The 20,421-nt window shown below is 36.1% G+C and overlaps 1 protein-coding gene across 1 annotated transcript; it reads right to left on the bottom strand.

Moving 5' to 3' along the window:
- Positions 1 to 12,257: 12,257 nt before the first annotated feature.
- Positions 12,258 to 12,900, bottom strand: LOC115696294 (uncharacterized). Its single transcript, XM_030623202.1, has 2 exons — positions 12,769 to 12,900; positions 12,258 to 12,638 (listed from the first exon to the last, which is right to left on the bottom strand). The coding sequence occupies exons 1-2, from the start codon at positions 12,898 to 12,900 to the stop codon at positions 12,258 to 12,260; spliced, it is 513 nt and encodes a 170-aa protein (XP_030479062.1).
- Between the last annotated feature and the right edge of the window lie 7,521 nt (positions 12,901 to 20,421).

The raw sequence follows: 20,421 nt of genomic DNA, 5'->3' as shown, positions 1-20,421 counted from the left end.
GGGGAATGTTTTTGAAAGAGATGGGCGTTTCTAATGTTCCAAGTTTGCCAGATGAGACCAAGAAATAAGGGGAGATGGTCTTTGGGAATTAAAGAAAGGCTAAGCAGATAGAAATCTTTAATGTCCAGCCTATAATGGTCAACAAAAAACTGCTTAAAGATGGAATGATGCCAAATTGATTTAACTCTGGTACAGTGAAGGAGAGCATGAGAAACCGATTCTGCATCACCCCCAGAATAAGAGCAAGTGGGAGAAGGGATGGCATGCTTAAGAAACAGGTTTAGAGAACACGGGAGAAGATGGTTGAATGCCTTCCAAGTGAAATGCTTAATTTTAGGAGGGATTTTCAATGTCCAAAGAGTTTTCCACCAGTCCTTATAAGGGTTAGGATTGGAAGTGGAAGGGGAGGGATTGAGGGCCTTGGACTGGGCTAAATGGTAGGCTGAGTTAACAGTAAAAAAGCCAGAGTGATGTAATCCCCAGATGAGAGAATCAGAAGGACCAATATCCAAGGGAATATTAAGGATAGCATAAGCTTGATAAGAAGGAAAATAATGGTAGAGCTTATCAATATTCCAGGTGCGATCAGGGTTAATAAAATAGGAGACAGTGGCCAAGGAAGGATCAATAGGGTGTAGGATAGTTGGGTGAGTGATGTTGGGGATCCAGTTTGGGGCAGAGATAGGGATATCATTTCCAGAGCAAACTTTCCAAACAAGGCCTTGATTGAGAAGTTGAGAACCCCAAAGAATGCTTCTCCAGGTGAAAGAAGGATTATGACCTTTAGGGGCATGGAGAAGATCAGAATGCTTAAAATATCGAGCTTTAAGAAGAGAATGGAGCAAGGAGTCAGGGTTAGACCAAATCCGCCAAGCCTGCTTGGCCAGAAGAGCCTGATTGTGGGAAATAAGAGAACGGAATCCCAAACCACCAAAAAATTTGGATGCAGAGAGAGCAGACCAATTTTTCCAGTGAATCTTCTACTTATTCGAATAGGAGCCCCACCCGAATTTAGCTGTTAAACTTTGAATAGAGGCACATGTGGATTTTGGAAGTCTGAAACAAGACATGGCAAAAGATGGAATGGCTTGGATAACTGATTTAATAAGAATTTCCTTGCCAGCTCTAGAAAAAAGTTTTTCATTCCAAGAACTAAGTTTAGAAGAGGTTTTTTGGATGAGATAGTGAAAAGCAGAATTTTTGACCCTACCTATACAGCGAGGAACCCCAAGATATTTACTAACGAAACCTTCACCGTTTAGGAGTAAGGAAGATCGAAAATTAGATTGAGAGTCAGGGGAGGTGTTAGGGGAAAAGAGAATGGAAGATTTATCCCTGTTAACTGATTGGCCAGAGGCTTGAAAATAGAGATGCAAAATATTATTTAAGGCCTCGGAGGATTGAGTTGAAACAGGGACAAAAACCATACTATCGACAGCAAAAAGTAGGTGGGAAAAAGAAGGTGCCCCACGGCAAATTTTAATGCCAGAGAGAAGGGCAGCTTCCTCATGAAGACGAATAGCTGCAGACAAACCTTCAGCCACAATTAAGAAAAGGTAAGGTGATAAGGGATCACCTTGACGAATGCCCCGGGAGGAAGAGAACACCTTTGATAATTTACCATTTAGGGACAATTGATAGGTGACAGTGGAAAGGCATTTATGTATAAGGGAAATGAACATGGGAGGGGCTCCAATGTGGTGAAGAAAATGAGAAATGAAAGACCATTCAACTCGGTCAAAATCATTTCTCCATATCCAGCTTGATCACAGCCCAGCCCACTTTGCCATGTTTTCTAGAATGAATGGCATGAATGAGTTCATTAGCAATAACAATATTATCCGTGATTTGCCTCCCAGAGAGAAAAGCACTTTGGTTTGGGCTGATAATAGAGTGAAGAACAAGTTTTAGACGATTAGCCAGAACTTTGGAAAGGCACTTATACAAAGTGTTACAGAGGCTAATTGGACGAAAATCCCGAACAGTTTTAGGATTTTTCTTTTTAGGGATAAGGACCAATATGGTGTTATTGATTTGAGAGAAATCACCTTGATTATTGAGAATATGCAGCAAACCCTAAGTGAGATCATGACCAATAGTATCCCAATTTTTCTGATAAAAGAAAGAATTTAAACCATCAGGACCAGGGGATTTGTCTCCAGAGAGACTAAACATGGCTGATTTTATCTCCTCAGCAGTAAATTGCTCAGCAAGAAGAGCAGATTGAACAGGGGAGAGGGAGTTGGTGACTCCTTGAAGGATGGAAGAGATAGCAGCTGGAGAAGTTCCTTGGGAGGTAAAAAGATCTGTATAGTATGAAAGAAATTGGGTGAAAATGGTTTGATTGTCATGGATGATGGAACCATCAGGAAGAGTAAGACCCCGGATGTAATTATTACGTTTTCGATTAGAAGCTTTTTGGTGGAAAAACCGGGTGTTCTTATCTCCAGCACGAAGCCAAGCTACCCTTGATCTTTGTTTCCAATAGATTTCATCTTTTAGGAGAAGTCGATTAAGCTCAGATTGGAGATGAGATATTTGTTGGTTATCAAGGGGAGTTGAGTGATTGTTGTTTAACAACCGGTCAAGTTCGGCTTGAGTGCTTGAAATTTGGAGTCTAAGGGAGGGTTGAGAAGATTGCCAGGCCTTAATAGTGGAGAGGCAAGAATTTTGCTTGTTGAGAAAATGCCGCAAAGGGAGGGGGGAGGGGGAGGAATGGTTGCACCAAGAGTCACGAACCATGTTTGGGAAGGAGGGGTCATTGAGAAGGTAGTTCTCAAGATGGAAACGAGAGTGGTGATGATTCCTGAAAGAAGTGTCTTCCAGTTGGAGTTTGAGGACTCTGTGATCAGAACCATAAAAGCCCAAATGAGTGAGAGAGGCATGAGGGAAAAGAGACTTCCATGAAGGGGAAATAGTGCACCAGTCAAGGCGTTCCAGGGTGGAGCCGTGGCGCCAGGTGAATTTGTTTCCCGTGTAAGGAAGGGGGGTTAAATTACGAGAGTGTAGGAAGGTGTGAAAATGATGCATTGCATGAGAGGGAGGGGGTGAAGCGGAGTTACGATCATTAAGGGATAAGTAATCATTAAAGTCCCCTATCACTAACCACGGTAAAAGGGGAGCAGTGTCAAATAAGCGATTAAGAAGTGTCCAAGTAAAAATTTTTGAATCAGCATAAGGAGAACCATAGAAACCAGTGAAATGCCAGTTTATATCATTAGAATTATTTATAAAATAGTCCACATGATTAAGGGAGTAAGAAACCACAGTTACATCAATACAATTTTTCCAAAAAAGCAAAAGACCCCCCCCCTAAACCTTGCCTAGGAACATCAAATACATTATCAAAATTAAGCTTATACTTCAAGGGAAGTCCCCGGTTGGCTGGCAGCTTGGTTTCCATAACAAAAAGCAAGGCTGGCTGGTGTTGCTTGACCAAGAGGGAGAGGTGACGGAACGCTCGAGAACTCCCTAAACCTCGAGCGTTCCAACTGCAGAGATTCATTTTTCTCGGCGGGGTCGCGAAGCGACACCCGCCGTTGGTTCATCATCAGAAAGAGAAGGGACCATAGCGTCATCACCAGGGGCTGCACGAGCACGCTTGAGCATACTTCTGACAGAGTCCCCAACTTGAGTGGACTGTTGAGTGAAGTGTTTACGGGGACCAACTGAGGAAGTGGGAGAGGATCTTGTAGAGGATTCATTAATTACAATACCAGGGGGCCTAGAGAGAGGAGGGTCTGAAACAGGCGAAGCAATGCCTTTCCCTTTGGCAGTGTGAGAAATAGTCGAAGTGGTCATGATTGGGGTTGGAATGGCAGGATGAGTTGGCTGAGGAGGGGAGAAAGTGGAGGAAGGGAATGTGGAAGTAACAATGGTGTTGGTGCGGGGTGGGGAATGGACATGTAGGAACTGGTCAACAGTATGCTGGAGACTATGGGCCGGAGAGGCAGGAGGCGGGAAAAGCTCCTCAAAAGGAGTGGCATTGGAGATGTCAAAAGGATTCTTTTTGTGTTGGGGTTGAGCCAGAGCACGAAGAGAGTCAGTATATTCTAAACTGGGAGGGGAAGGAAAGTTGTCACAGCGGAGAAGATAACGAGAACATTTGTTATAAGTATGATCAAGGCGGCCGCAGAAGTAACAGAAATTTGGAAGGCTTTCATATTTGAAGCTTATCCATTTAGGTTCGTGAATGGACCTGAAACGGATAGTCATTCCCCGACGTAGAGGCTTGGTAATATCGAGCAAAACTCTAATCCTAAGGAAAGGACCGAAATTCTCAAGCAAAGACAGTGGGTATATTTCAATAAGGTCACCAAGTTCATCAGCTATGAACTGAGCCAATTGAAGGCTTCTGCGACCGAAGGGGATACGGTGGGCTTGAATCCAGAAAGGAGTGTAGCGGATGCTTTCAGGGGTGGGGGTAGGTGAGACATCGGGGTGAGTGAACACAATGAGAAACTTATCAAAATGCCAGGGTTGCTCTTCAAGAACGCGACGACGATCCCCATCACATTGGAAAGTGGCCAGAAAAAGCCCAGAGTGGTATTCGGAGATTTTGGTTGGGAAACGAAGGGTCCATGCCTCAGACATAGCCTTTTCGATCCAAGCAGGCTTAGCAGTTCTGGGGGAGAGGAGCTTAAAGATGAGGCAGAAGGCATTTGGGTCAGACGAGGAAGATATGGAGATGTGATCAAAGTCATGAATGAGACTTTCTTCTTCTGAGAGTGGGGTGAGAGAGTTGGGAGTGGTGGAGGAAGAGGCCATTGAATAATAAGTGAGGAATAGGGCAGTAGGTGAAGTGAGATTGGAAGAGGATGGCGAACCAACATGGCAAACCAAGAATAAATAGAGAAAAGAAAGGAGAGGAGAGCGTAGAAGATACCTGGAGATGGATGGGCACGTCAGGTGATGAGGGGAGTTGTGAAACATCGCTTCGATTCCTGAAATGGCAATCTGCAGAGGCGGAGGAGAAATGATGACCCCGGAGTAAATGTTTGAGAAGATAGAAAGGATGGTTTGGGTAGATTTTAGAGAGATTACAGAGAGATAGAGGAGAGGGAGAGTCTGATCAAACATTAAATGCCCAAAAAAGGGAGCCGCCAGAATTAAATGCAACTGGGATAGAGAGATTGCATTAAATAGATGCTGAGCGCGTAAGATACGGGGGTTATTTGCAATGATTAAGGTTGACATGGGGAAGATCAAGGAGAAATTAATGCTATGAGTGTCGGAGAACAGAGAGAAGGAGAGGGAGGAAACACAGTAATAGAAGCTCTCTTACTGAACCAGAGACCAGGCCTGGAAGAAACTTCAAGAAGAAGAAGAAGCTCTCGGTTGTCACTTACTCTGTTATATATCCTGTTGAATCAGAGAGAATCCATGGTGATTTTTTTTTTTTTTTTTTTTGAGCCAAGAATCCATGGGGATTAATGTTTCTTTTTTAGGTACTTTCAAGAGAGTTTTATTCAATGAATTAATAACCCATATTAAATGATTGATTGTTGATCCAAATTACGGTACAATAATAATAAAATATTGTCAAAATTGAATCATTCTAATTATGGAAAGAAATCACTAAGTAGGTATGTTTATGGACCCAAAATTGATTTATATTTTTCTTATTTATGTATAATTATTACTTTCCCTTATGACAAATATTATTGTGGAATGTCTTATAAGAGAGCAAAAAGATCATAAAGCAATGAAAAAATATGGTTGAGAAAGCTAGCTAGATATAGGAAGAAAAAAAATTAATGTGTGGACAATATAATATGATGTTGATCATTAGGGTTGGGATTGGGACTGCACATTATTAATTTATATTATATATATACTAGTAAAAAGCTACGTGGAGGCACGGATACTAAATTTTATGCTAATTTTTTTTTATGTTATTTGAAAGTGATACAATTAAAAATTAAAGAAAAAATATTATTAGTTATTAGGTGAGATTATTATTATGTGTATAGGAAGAAGTCACAAATTAATTAATCTTATAATCTTAACTTTAATCAAATAGGGTTCTAAATATATGAACAATAAATAATCACGTAAAAATAAAAAATAATTATTTGAATAAAGAATTCAATATGCACAGTTATATATATATATATGAATCTCATTAATAAAAAATAATTATTCAATATATATACAATAATTTGTCACGGTATATGTTTTCCAATAAAGAAATCCACCTCCTTATAGTCAAAAATAAATAATACATGTAATACAGATCTTTGTAATAGAGTACTTAAAAGAAACAAAACTTCAGTTACCATAATCGGAAAAGGTTGAAGTGAACTAAATAATGACTAATCAAATAGGGTTTATAATAGAGGCATAAATAATCAAATAGGGTTAGAAATACGGTAATTAAAGAAAATCTAGAATCCTATTTTTTTTTTAGATTTAATGGGATTTATTTTATTTTTATTTTATTATATATAAATAAAAAGTGACCCATGAATTTCTCATAAACCATTTTATTTTTAATAATAAATCATAGGGTTAGAAATACGGTAATGAAAGAAATTCTAGAACCCTATTTTTTTGGTTGGATTTAATGGAATTTATTTTATTTTTATTTTATTATATATAAATAAAAAGTCACCCATAAATTTCTCATAAAACATTTTATTTTTAATAATAAACCATCTTATTTTTAATATGAATAAAAAGTCACCTATGAATTTCTCAAAAATAAAAAATTCTGATATATAAGCACACTTTATATAGAATATATATATATATATTGTTATTCTGCAGAATTAAATAAATTGGAACAAATTATGGAACGATATTTCTGGTTGAGTCGCAGACTATGTTAGTACTCTCTTTAAGATGTTTTGCAGCTTTTCCCGAAGTGTGCACGACAGTCTATCAACCACAACGTGCTCAGGATAAAATAACTTTTGTATATGAATCGCTCTGTACCGAACGATATCGCTCGATTACATTCAATAATTACTTTGCGAAAAATCATAAGGAAAAAAAGATTTTTTTTTTTTTTGTGTTTCGAAAGATGTGCTCTCCCCTTGTTCTGATACGACTTATATAGAGAAGTCGATCACAATAAAATGATAAGAAAACAATAAATATGATTGTGGGAAGAACATTAATTAGTTCATGGCAATGAAAAGTGAATCATTGCCTGATCGTTTTTACTGCTTTAATTGATTAACATTATAGAATTAATTAAGTAATAAATAAAAAATATTTATTTTAATTTTTCGGTATATAAAGAATAAAACGACATAACAACCAACCCGCTAGCTCGGCATGCTCGGATGGCGACGCACGCGAGTTCTCATGCGCACAGAACTGGATGACCATTAGAGTCCAAATCTATGATCTCATAGTTACACCTTATATATTTAATAATGAAGTGTTTCTATCTTAGAACTCAATGCACTATCACAAACTTCACTTTTGAAAAATTTTACTAAATTCCAATATAATATGTATATAAATTCTAAAACTTTTTGGTCAAGTTACAAATCAACACCTAACATCTATAAGGCTATATAATGTGTTGTTTTCGTTTCTTTTAGTGTGTGGTTTAGGCAGTATATTACCCATATAGTCACTAGTCACTAGTCACTAGTGTGGGGTGCATTTTTGTCTAAGCATATATAGAATACTTTTAGATTATTAAAAAAATTAACTATAAATAGAATTTTTTTTTGACGTGAACTATAAATAGACTTTAATTAAATGACAAATAAAACTACTAAATTAAAAATATCTTTGTGTACACCATATTAAAAAATATATCTATTCTATATAACAGAATTTTTGGTTTAACGATATTTTTTAATTTCTTACGTTAATTTTAACAAAATATTAATATTCTTTATTAATTTTATAATATTATTATATATATTTAAAAATAAAAATTATGTAGATAAAAATTATACGGATATTTTATGTAAAAAAATTTAATTTAAATTTAAAATACTTAAAATATTATAGATATTCTATATAAGAAAATTTTAAATGTAAATATTTTATGTTAGTCATATTTAGTGTGCTTATATTATTTATTTATTTTTTCTTTTTAATCAATATATAAGTGAAGTGAAATCTAATGATTTTTATGATATTACATATCGATGCATTTCGTATAATTTTTAAAGACACTTGATCTTGAAATATAATTTATATAAATTATTTTTTAATATCAAAATCAAAAATAATTTTAGTTAAACTATATTTGTAAGGTAAGTCAAACTTGATATATCATGATTATATAAAGTACTAATTATTGATAGGAGGCAGATATACACTAGTATTACCGCAATAGTTAAAAAAAATTCTCAAAAATCAAAATCTCAAATCTCATTTCATATTTTTTTTAAAAAAATACATTATTTAATTGAAAAAATTAAATATACATATATTGTATTTAACGTCACCTAATTAAACTTAATTAAAAAAAATTAATTATACGTGCATTGCATGTAATATAAAACTAGTTTATATAAAAATATCTAAATTAAATTAAATTAAATTTTTTAATTTTTTAATTTTTTTTTGTGAATAACTTATTTTCTTCATTTGTTTTAAATTATATAGAAAAAATAAGTATAAAAACTTTTTTGATGTAATACATAGTGCACTTCTATATATATATTTTAATAATTCATTTATGTATATAGATATATAAATATAAAAGAGGTGTTCATAAAATAATCAATCCAATTCAATTCGCACGATTTAATTCAATTCAATCTGCAAAGTGCGGATATCTACACTTGTGCAAATTGTATTGGATAAGAAAATCTGAAATCCGCAATTGTATAGATTAATATTCATTGACATGTAAAAATAACTGATCCAATCCAATCTACATATTTATATATATTTTTTTAAAAAATAACAATATATATATATACAATTAATATTTTAATATGTAGCAAATACTAATTTAAAATTTTAATATTTATAAACATAAATCAAATGTATATTCCATTACTATTTATAAGAAATATGTAATCTAAATCAAAATTAACCATTTTGTTATGCATACAATTTGTTTTTCTTTTTCCGTTTGTTATTGTTTTATCGTATTTAGTTTAATTTATTGTTGGATACATAAAACAATATAATTTTTTTTATTTTATAGTTAGTTATGTGAAGAAAAAAAAATATTTTCAATAAATATTAAATAATTCAATATTAAAAAATAATCAATGCAAAATAATAGATCCAATCTGTACTTTGACGAATTTAATTTGAGTTATTATATGTGGATTAAATTAGATAAAAAAAATTTAAATCTACACTTAATGTGAATCGAAGGCACTATAAATAAAATGGCATGCGTATTAAATTTGAATGACCATCCCTAAATTATATAGATGATATTTTAGTTGTAAAGTTTTTTGATGATGGAAAGTGATTGTGATTTTTTTCTTCTTTCTCTATAATTAGACCCCATCCCTAATATAGATGATATTTTAGCTATCTAAAATTTTAATTGTAAAGTTTTCTGGTGATGGAAAGTGATTGTGGTTTTTTTTTTCTTCTTTCTCTATATAATTAGACCCTTTGAATGGACATTTTTTTGGGTATACGGAAAATAACTTTAAACAACAAATGCATATATATGATATGGATGGATCGATCTATACCAATAAATTGTAGTAGAACAATATCATGAGCAACACAAAAGTTATATTGATTAGTCACCAAAAGATAAAGTAGTATAGTCACATAGGTACTCTATCTCACTCGTTTTAAATGATTCTTGTTTAGTAAAACGTTGTTAAACATAAATCAGTGCTCAATTTATGTAGAGTATTGTTCAGTATAAATATATAAATTTAATTTTTAATTATAAATAAATATTTAAGTTTAATTTTTGGCGATAAAATTTTTGTATATATATGACTGTTAAGTATTAAGTAAATTGCTACGTGACAATTAATGATTGGTCGAAGTCATTAAATTTTTTATTCTTTAAAAAAAAATAGTTTACAAATACCAATAAAAAAATGACACGTGAATAATGACTTAATATTTACCTACAGAGTTTGTTGACAGTGAGAACTCGTCAACCAACTTGTGGCCAGAAAATCAACTTATGCTTCTAGATCGGAAATGAGATGAAGAAAAAGATGAAATGTAAACTCAAATTGCTATCTTGAAATGAAGAGAATGATCGAGAAATATCTATTGCTCTCAATATGGCGTTACAAGAAGTATGATTTTCTAACTCCCTCTTACATCTGAGATGGGAGATATTTATAGGCTTTAATGGCTTGTACAAAGTGGTCCCATGGGGACAAAACGTCGCTTTCCTGTTGCAAGTTGTAGGTGTTGGAGGTAGTTTGACTCCTCGTACTCTTGTCTGATGTCAAGTGGTCCCCAGTTGCAAGGGACTTGTCCCCGGTTGCATGTTGCAGGTTCCAGGAGAGTGGTTGCAGCGTACCCTTGGTTGGGTTCTCAGATCTTGTAGGTTCGTTATCGCCGCTACCCGTACTTCCTTGGTTGTAGAATTCTCACAAGGCGTGGTTGCATGCTTTCTCTATGCACGCTTTATCGTTGTAAGTTCACCTCTCACTTTATATCATAATCCTCGGAACACACTTACACAACACACATAACGACTCGCATGCAAAACCCCCCAATAAGCTCGTGTGTGAACCCCCAACACTCAACACACACACGTCTCACCCCCTTACACACACAGCTTGATGCGAGCCCCCATGCTCATACACACGTTTCCCCTTTCCCTACACACACGCGGCTGGCATGTGAGCCCCCCATGGGCTTGCATGTGAGCCCCCATGCACTCGCACCAACACACACACGACATCTCTTCCCCCCACACACACGGCTCGCATGCGAGCCCCCATGAACTTGCACCAACACACACACACACACACACACACACACACACACGTAGCACAACACTCACACACTCACGGCTCGCTTGCGAGCCCCATACTTACACTAACACACCCTCGCACATGGCGCTCATCCACACATGTACAACCTCTCCTTCTTACGCTCATGCTTTTGTCATTGGATCATTATGAGACCAATCATCGAATTGCACGGGTGCATCCCAAGAATTATGAGTATCGATGGCGGCATTGCAAAATACATACTGAGTAGGTAAGCTCACTGAATGTGCTTTTGTTAATCGCTTCGAGATTAGTTAACTAACCTCAGAAATTATCAGTGCTAATTTTTGGGGTTAACACTTGTCCCCCAGTTTCCATGAATTTCTAGAAAGTGTTCTTGTCGACTGAGTGAGTTGGAGAATCTGCCTTACCGAAGTGTGAGACCCTCTTGGTTTTCTTCGAGGAAATGCCCCCTTTGCATTGGAGGGTTCCTTTTTTTACTAAGTGACCTCATCCCCCATTCGTTCGAGCAACAATATTACTTGACTTTGGCTGAACAACTTTGAGGGTCACTCTTTGGCCTAACAACTTTCGTAACTGGCATTGGCCGAGCAACTCTAGATATCACTCTTTGGCCAAGCAATTTTTGGAATTGGCGTTGGTCGAGGGACTCTGAAGATCACTCTTTGGCCACGCCATTTTTGTAACTGCCGTTGGCCAAGAGACTCTGGGGGTCCCTCTTTAGCCAAGCCATTTTTCCACTGTGGTAAGCGGGCATCCATTTGAGGGAGTATGGCTCTTTGAGCAGTCTCAACCTCTTATCATTTCTTCATCCTTGTACTCGGATGGGAGTGGGCTTATTGTACTTGACTGTGTCCCCTCTTGATTTATAAGTGTTTACTTACGTTTGAGAGGCGTCCCTCTCGTTTTAGAATTATGCCATGAGAATCTTCCAAGAGCTCTTTGGGCTCGGCAACTTTTGTGAGGAGAGGTGTATTTCTTTCATCAAGCAAGGGTAGATAATCCTTACCGACATAATTTTTTTTTTGCCTTTCCAAGTACGTAGTGTGGCCCATGGTCCCGCACCCTTGGACTTTGTGTAACACACACATTTTTATTATGCACATACCTTCCTCGTTCATTGTTATCATTATCATTTAATGAAAGAGGAGGGATATTGCCTTTCCATTCTGCAACAAGATGTGGTTGACTAATCCTAATGTAATATTCCTTATCAACAATAGTATTTCTTCAAGTTTGTCACGTTCCATGCCCTCAATTTCATTGTGTCATCCATGCGGGCTAACTTGTAGGTCCCGGGTGGGATGACTGCCAATCTGATAGGTGCCTTCCCAATTGGCCCCCCAAACTCCTGCCCTCAGATCCCTAGTATTTGGGAAGACCTTACTTAGCATCAAGTCTTTGGTGATACACTGCTAATCTCATCTGGGCTGCATCCCTCCTTTCCTCCAAGAGATCCAAGTTTTTTTCCATTGCTTTTTGATTGGCCTCTTCGTTGATATTCTTTACACGAAATGAGTTAAGACTCATCTCGATGGGAAGTACAGCTTCACACTCGTACACCAAGGAGAAAGGAGTTTCGACCGTGGTGGAGCGTGGCGTAGTCCTATATGACCAAAGTACATTTGGAAGTTCTTCCACCCATCTTCCTTGAAGCTTTTCCAACTTTGTTTTGAGGCTCTTCTTAATTATCTTATTTGCTACCTCAAATTGCCCATTGGCCCGTAGGTGTACCACCGCCAAGAATTCCCTCTCAATGCGTCTCTTACCGCAGTAAGAACTCAATAAATCTCCTCAAATTGGGTCCCGTTAGTGGTGATCTTGTAAGGCACTCCAAATCACATAACAGGAATTTATTGATGAAGGACATCACTTGTTTAGCGGTGATGCTAACCAATGACACAACCTCTACCCATTTTGTGTAATAGTCTATTGCCACCACCGTGTATTTTACTCTAGCTTTACCTGTCGGTAAGGCCCCAATCAAGTCAATTCTCCACATGGAAAAAGGCCATGCGCTGGTCATGCTCGTGAGTTTGGCCAGAGGGCGCCTACTGTAGCTAACATGCCTTTGGCATTTATCACATTTTTTTACCAATGTCGTCGCATCTTTCTCCAAGCTAGGCTAGTAGTATCCCGGCTTCAACACCTTCCTTGACATCAAATAACCCCCTACATGGTTGTCGTATTCTCCTTCATGTATCTCGGATAACACTTGTTGCGCTTCACTTTCTCTTATACAACGCATGAGTGGGATGGAGTAACCTCTTTTGTACAGATATCCATCAATGAAGATATACCAAGAGGCCTTATACTGGATTCTTCGTGCCTCCTTCTTATCTATGGAAAACTTCCTTTCTCAGATGTACTCAATGTACGACGTCATCCAAGATGGTTCTTTCTCTTCCTCTTGTGACACTAGATCACACTCGATAGCTGGTTGGGCTAAGAACTCCACTGGTACAGACTCTAGGACATTGACCTCTCGGGTTGACGTAAGTTTAGCTAGGGTGTCCACATTGACGTTGCTCTCCCTTAGGATTTATTCAATCGTGAAATGTTGTAGCTGCTCCAGGGAACTCCTAACCTTGGCCAAGTATGCCACCATCCTTGGTCCTGTTGCTTGGTATTCTCCCCTCACTTGGGAAACCACCAACTGCAAGTCGCTGAAAATTTGCAGCCGCGTGACCTTTAATTCCTTTGCGAGTCTCAATCTGGCTAATATTGCTTCATAATCAACCTCGTTGGTGGAGGCCTTAAAGCCGAACTTTATTGCACAATGCATTTTGATTCCTTCAAGGGCTATCATTACAGCTGTAATGACTGTATGTTAGAATATGAATTAGTAAAGGCAATTATTGTTATGTATTGACATTTTTATAATTATTTACGATTTTATTATTTTATGGGTCCCATTATTAGAAATAGGCATTAGAGTTATAATTTCTCAATTCTGGAGATTTTATTAAACTCTAAGAGTACTATCTATGTTAAATATGAATTATGTAATTTTAATGATTTTTCCTCGGCGACGATGGAAAATACGATGGATGGTCGTTAGAGTCACATGGATAAGATTAGAACCTATTTCTTAGCAGGACAAACTTACGAGATATTTAGAATACCAAGTTTGGGCGGGATTATGACTTTTGACCATTTTACCCCTAGGCTTACAATTGCTTAACTTAGGAGGTTTAAGGGCAATTTAAGTATATTATATTTGATGATAGGGTGGCGTTCCCTAAGGGTGGTAACTGGCCACTTATTTTCTCAGTTGAAAGTAATGCTTTTTTTTAGGAATTAATTAATTAGAAAGAGATTTAGAAAAGAAAATCAAAATTTTAAGAAATTCATTCCCCTTTCTCTCTCTCTTTGCTCAACCCCTCAAACCAGCAGAAGCCAACTCTAATCTTCATCATTTTTCTAGAATTCAACAAAAAACCAAAGTTTTACCAAGTGGAGGTAAATCCTAGAACTTAATTTTTAGTTGTTCAAGCTTTATGTTTAGTTTGATTATGTGAATTTGAGGATTATTGGTCGTTAAGGTTAGAATGGTTTGTGAATGAACAAGTTTGAGTTTTCTAAGTTCTTTTTGAGTTAGAATTGAGTTCTTGCAGTAGGTTATGGTGGTTTGCGTGGTGAATGAACAAGTTTGAGTTTGAAAACTCAAACTTGGGTCATTAATGGCATGTTTAGATTTTGTGTATGTTTCTTGTTGTTATTGCTTGGGAAACATTGTTTGAGGTTGGTACAGGTGTTTTGGAAGGTTTGGCGTGGTTTGGACACGAATTGGACAAGTTTTGAACTTGTTTGGGTTACCTGGTGCAAACTGGTTGACTAGTTTTACAGATCATGTAAAACTGATTAACCGAATTAGGGGCAGGTTTCCCGGATTATTTGATTTGTCAACTCGTGTTTTATTCAGAGTCTTAATTGGTTATTTCTTTGATAATTAGGGTATTGTTATAACTATTACTAATAGTAGAACCCTTAGTAGGGAGTTTAGGTTTTCCAAATTAGGGTTTTGACGTGTCATTTACACGTTTATGTAAATGTGACTAGGGCATCCATCCAGCACGAGGTTTTCCGTTCAAGTCGGCCAACTCACTTGAATTGGGAAACGAGGTAAGACTAGCATAGAACGTATTATCTATGCATGTTGTGTATGTGATTTGTATATGTTTTGGGCTAATATCATAGCGACACAATCATTGTGTTAGTTCGGCAGTACAGGCACACTACTGGTTAAGAGTGATATTCAACCCCAAAAAGTATTAATTGGTGCTATCATAGTGGTACGAACATAGTACTGGTTCAACAGTACAGGCATAGTACTAATTAAGAGTGATATTATGGCTAATTGTCCTTTTGAGTACTATTGATGTTATCATAGCGGTACGAACATAGTGTCGGGCCCGCAATGCGATTATAGTGTTGGTAGTGGATGATATCATGGTCAATAGTACCAAATGTTAAGAACGTTCTTACCCATCTAATAAGCCTTTTGGATAGGTGTATGGGCACCTAAACACAAGTCAGTAATGTATTATTTGTGATATGCTTTTCTTACTGAGTTTATTGACTCACAGTTGCTACTTTCATGTGTAGGTAAAGAAAAGGCGAAGACTGAACAGGAGTGAGTTCCAAGTTTGGATGGTGATTGTACATGTCGGGACGGTACGACCTGGAGTGTTCGATCTCGGGATATCTTGGGCAGTATTTTGTAGTCGCTGTGCGACAAATTATAAAAGTATTTTGATAGTGTTGTAAAAGTTCAAATATGGGATTGCGGTTTATATAAATAAATATATATTTATAAAGTTTAATAATTTTAATTAAAGTTTTAATTTGACATGATTCTCGAGAAAAACTCTTTGATTATCAAATTCGCCAGGTTTGTCTACCAAAGATCGTCAAGACATGTATAATCATCGTCAGAGAAAAGCTCGACTCACGGTTCAGTAAGCCTTTATTTGTTTAGTAATTTATGTGATTAGAAAAGCATGTTAGGAAGCATAATAGTTTATAATTATTTATTTGAATGCGTTGCCTTAAAATCCATAAGCGCGGTATAGAGTGTATGTGATCATTGTCTAATCCACCTAACTTATGGGTTCGAGGCTAAGTCCTATTAAATGGACGCCCAACGAAATACAAGGAGTAAGGGTAACAGAGTTGAGATTGGAGGCGATCGGGGAGGTCAAAATCCCCTGAATCCCCATGGACACAGCAGAGGACGTGGAAGGTTTCAGTGTCATTTCTAGTGTCCTACTCATGTCCTATATTCCACTTTGGAATACCAGCAATTTAACTCATATTGTCATTTCTCTAATTTGTCTACCCCGTTAAATGGGTTACCACTAAATAACATACATGCACAGTCCATTTAGATTTCTTGATGTCTCTAACTGAATGTACAATGTTTAATATCAATATCAATTGAAACAATAATTGTAATATTTCCCATAAAATTCTAATTTGAGTCAGCTGAAGGACCGATACCCAAGTTCCCTTGAGTCATAATCAGCACTTAAGTAGGACTCGTACACTTTTCTCCTTTAACATCAGTCTTTCTTAACTACGGGTAGGTTCTTTTTAGATGACCCACCACCCCCACAATAAAACAAGATCTGGCTTTACATTGGTTCAAATGGTGTCTTTTTGCATCTTGAACATTCAAGATAAGGTCACCATTTCTTATTTTCATCTTGACCGCTATCTTAACCACCTTGGAACATTTTTGTCATGCCCCATAATCGGTGGTTCATTTAGTTTTCGCTTCTTGATCTACTAGTAAGTTGACTTCATATATTCCACCACATCTAGTGGTACAACAGGAAGTGTCAGTAGTATAAGAACAGACACAAGATGAGCCTATTGTTCTTTCAGATCTCGAATCTATTTTCCCTTGTTGTCAAATCATATCATGTATAACAAAATTTACATGTTTCCAGCATTATGGCAATAAAGAATTCTCTTCCATACCGTTTGCCCTAAGCCCAGATAGCTCGCTAATCAAACTATTTGATTGCCCTTACTGCATAGCTTATCACACATTTAGTCCACATCTTCTAACCATTTAAAACTCAGACGGATATCATATCAATATGCATATACCATACACATATTCTTTACAAAATTATCACTATGCTACTTATCCAACATACCTTATAATAGCCTAGGCAGGTTATCCAATAGCAAATAATATAAATACTTACTATACCATGAGTCGACCTATCCTCGCAGCACATGTACATATTCGACCAGTCTTCAGGCCCTTTAAAACCATGACTGTTGCTGATACCAAGTTGGAACACCCTAATCTATAGGGACAGCGCGTGTGTAATTTTATAAACTAGTTTAATATTAATAGATTAATTAATTATAAAAAAATCGTGATAATATTAAAAACTTGACTAAAATAAAACACTAAAAACGGACATTATAACAGCATAAAAAGTGTGTTCCAGGGATCCCTATTACAAAAAGTTTTGCTAAAGAAATATATACGACAACCATTTAAATACAAAATCAAAATACACAGCAGATACAACCAGCCTAAAATAACTACTGGCAACTCGGCATGCAGGGTGATGAGGTCAATATGTACATTGTTGGAGAAGACTGTCACCTCATGGTTGATCTAGTTTTTCTTTGCCTTTACCTGCAACACATAGCACCCGTAAGTCACAATACTCAACAAGAAAAGTAATAATAATAATCATATATTTTATTATTCGAATATTGTCATTTATACACAATAAAAATCAAACCATCACACATTATTCATAAGATGAAATCTAAATCACTGCTGGCATCTACCACGAATAAACATCAGTATACAGATATTTGATAATATAAAACTATTATACCAATAATAAAATTTATATTCATTATATCATATAAATTATTTATATGTTACCTCATAAAGTAACAATCTCATAACATCATGTTGCCTAATCAGGCAAGTCGATGCTTAAATAGGATAATCATGTATCGAAGTGCCTAATCAGGCAAGTCTGTGCCATAGCCTGGCACCCATATATTGTATAACTGCATCACCTAATCAAATGAGCCTGTGACAAAAACCTGCACTCGTATATCATATAATTGCATCACCTAATCAAGTGACCTCGTACCACAAATTGGCACCAATATATCGCATCGCCTAATCAGACGAGCCCGTACCTACACTCGGTACTTATCATATGTCACTAACGCCCGTATCTACACGTCACTAGGAGGAAACCCTACAATAGTTTCATTCTATGTCATAACCTGGCAATTTTCATATCACTGATGTCGTATCTACACGTCGCCAGGAGTAATCGCCTAATCAGACGAACTCGTACCTACGCCCGGTACTTATCATATGTCACTGACGCCCGTATCTACACGTCGCCAGGAGGAAACCCTACAACAGTTTCATTCTATGCCATAACCTGTCAATTTTCATATCATTGACGTCGTATCTACACGTCTGTAGAGGAAATCCTACAACAATTTCATTCTATGCCATAACCTAGCAATTTTCATATCATTGATGTCTGTACCTACGCCGCTAGGAGTATCGCATCACCTAATCAGGTGAGTTTGTACCTATGCTTGATACTCATATGTTACTGACGCCCGTACCTATGCTCGATATGTTGCTTATAAAATCACATCACCTAATTAGGTGAGCCCGTACTTACGCTCGGTATTCATCATATGTCACTCACGCCCGTACCTACGCCCAGTACGTCGCCAAGTAAAATTGCATCACCTAATCAGGTGAGCCCATATTTATATCCATAGTATCATCCCATTATCATTGCTTAACTAATCAATCTTGTCATTATATAACAATATTAAGTGTATTACCATACAATGTACTACACAATACAATATAATTTTCTTACCTTTAATCCAGGTTCATACATGTTAGCCAACCCAAGTGGGTACTATCGCTGATGGTCTAGGCCCTATGTCACAATAACGGTAAACCAATACGTATTTATCCCAAAACACTGCAGAATATTCACATAAGACAATCTAGGGTTCTCTACCAAATTCCGCAGTATAAATACACTAAAATAAAACTTATATTTTGGCTCTAAAACATACACCATATTGTAGAGCTCGTTGCAAGCTTCAAAACGGTATATAGAACATCCAAAACGGACACTCGAGTGAAAAGTTATGACAAAAATATGATTTCTGATCTCCTAAGAATTTTTTTAAAACTATGAAACACGAAAATTTCTATTTTCGCACTCACCAAAACACTACCAAAACTTATCCTAATCACTCCAAACTTCACAGGGAACATATATACCATAAATATTACCATCCTTACATAATAGAAATTAAAATCGAGCCCTTAATTGAAAAATACCATTAATATTCGAACAAAGCTTTAAAAAGTTCAAAACTCATTTCTAACCCAAAATCGCCTCAATTTCAGCAAGAAGACATCGAAACTAGTCCCATGACTACCCGAGAACAATCCTATAAGGTCAGAACCTTCATAACTATTCTAATTCACAAAATCCCTATACGAAACCAATTATTTTTAAACTTAAAATGAAATTAAAACATACATTAAGCTTTCCTACTTCAAGGATTTGCTATCCTGTACCGAAACTTAGATCACTAGATTTCAGGTTAAAAATCGAAGAAAATGAATCGAAGAGAATGAGAATTTTTGTTCGTTCGTTTCGCTTATGTTTACTGTAACTTATAATATATGTATTAACGATAACTTTTTATATGTATAATAATATTATAATAATAATAATTAATAATAATATTAATAAAAAATTTATTCTTAATAGTTATCTATTATTTCTTAGCCACTAGAAATCTCTAATTCTAGAGTATTTGGTCAACTTCGAGTACCCTAAAATACTCCAGTATTTCTAAAATCAACTTATCCTTTCAATATTTCTAACTAAAACCGTTGTGATATTTTTGGCCTCTAATCAGGTCTCCAGGGCGCCGAACTTGAAAATATTTTTATTTCATAAATACTCATATTTTATCCACATATTTTAAATAAATCTCCATAATTAACAAATTATGCTTATTTATCTACTTATCGGATCTTCAAGATCGCCGAACCTGAAAATATTTTATTCTACATATAGCTCATATTACATTCACACATGCTATATAAATCTCCGTAATATATAAATTACGTTTATTTGCTCACTTATAGCAATTTAAATTTTAAGCTGAAATAGACTAGTAGAACCAAATCCTACTTATTATCTTATTAACCCATAATATAAATATAAACCCTAATTATTTATCATTAGGCTTATCAAAATATTACAGTGTGGTTCGGCTGGGTCACGAAGAAGTAGGAGCTGCCTCCGCGATTTTTGTTAGCACTGTATTTTTGAAAATAGAAAATATTATTTTTTTTTTGTTTTTTTTTAATGAAATATCAACTTCATTTAATTAAGGCATTCAGAAAACAAGATATCCCTCAAATCGGGCCAGATATATTGCTCTAAGATGCAACCACAAGGAATAAATAGAGAGTGCCTTGCAATAGCATGGG

Source organism: Cannabis sativa, chromosome 7 (assembly GCF_029168945.1).
Source record: "Cannabis sativa cultivar Pink pepper isolate KNU-18-1 chromosome 7, ASM2916894v1, whole genome shotgun sequence".
NCBI classification, from domain to species: Eukaryota; Viridiplantae; Streptophyta; class Magnoliopsida; order Rosales; family Cannabaceae; genus Cannabis; species Cannabis sativa.
The sequence above is the reverse complement of the archived record's forward strand: the minus strand, read 5'-3'. Positions and strand labels throughout refer to the sequence as shown.

Bases quoted from the DNA above. Each gene is read 5' to 3' on its own strand.
- LOC115696294 (XM_030623202.1), bottom strand. From the start codon at position 12,900: ATGACCAGCGCATGGCCTTTTTCCATGTGGAGAATTGACTTGATTGGG. The intron at 12,639-12,768 runs GTTAGCATCACC...TACTGCGGTAAG, and splicing joins GGGTAGAGGTTGTGTCATTG to AGACGCATTGAGAGGGAATT.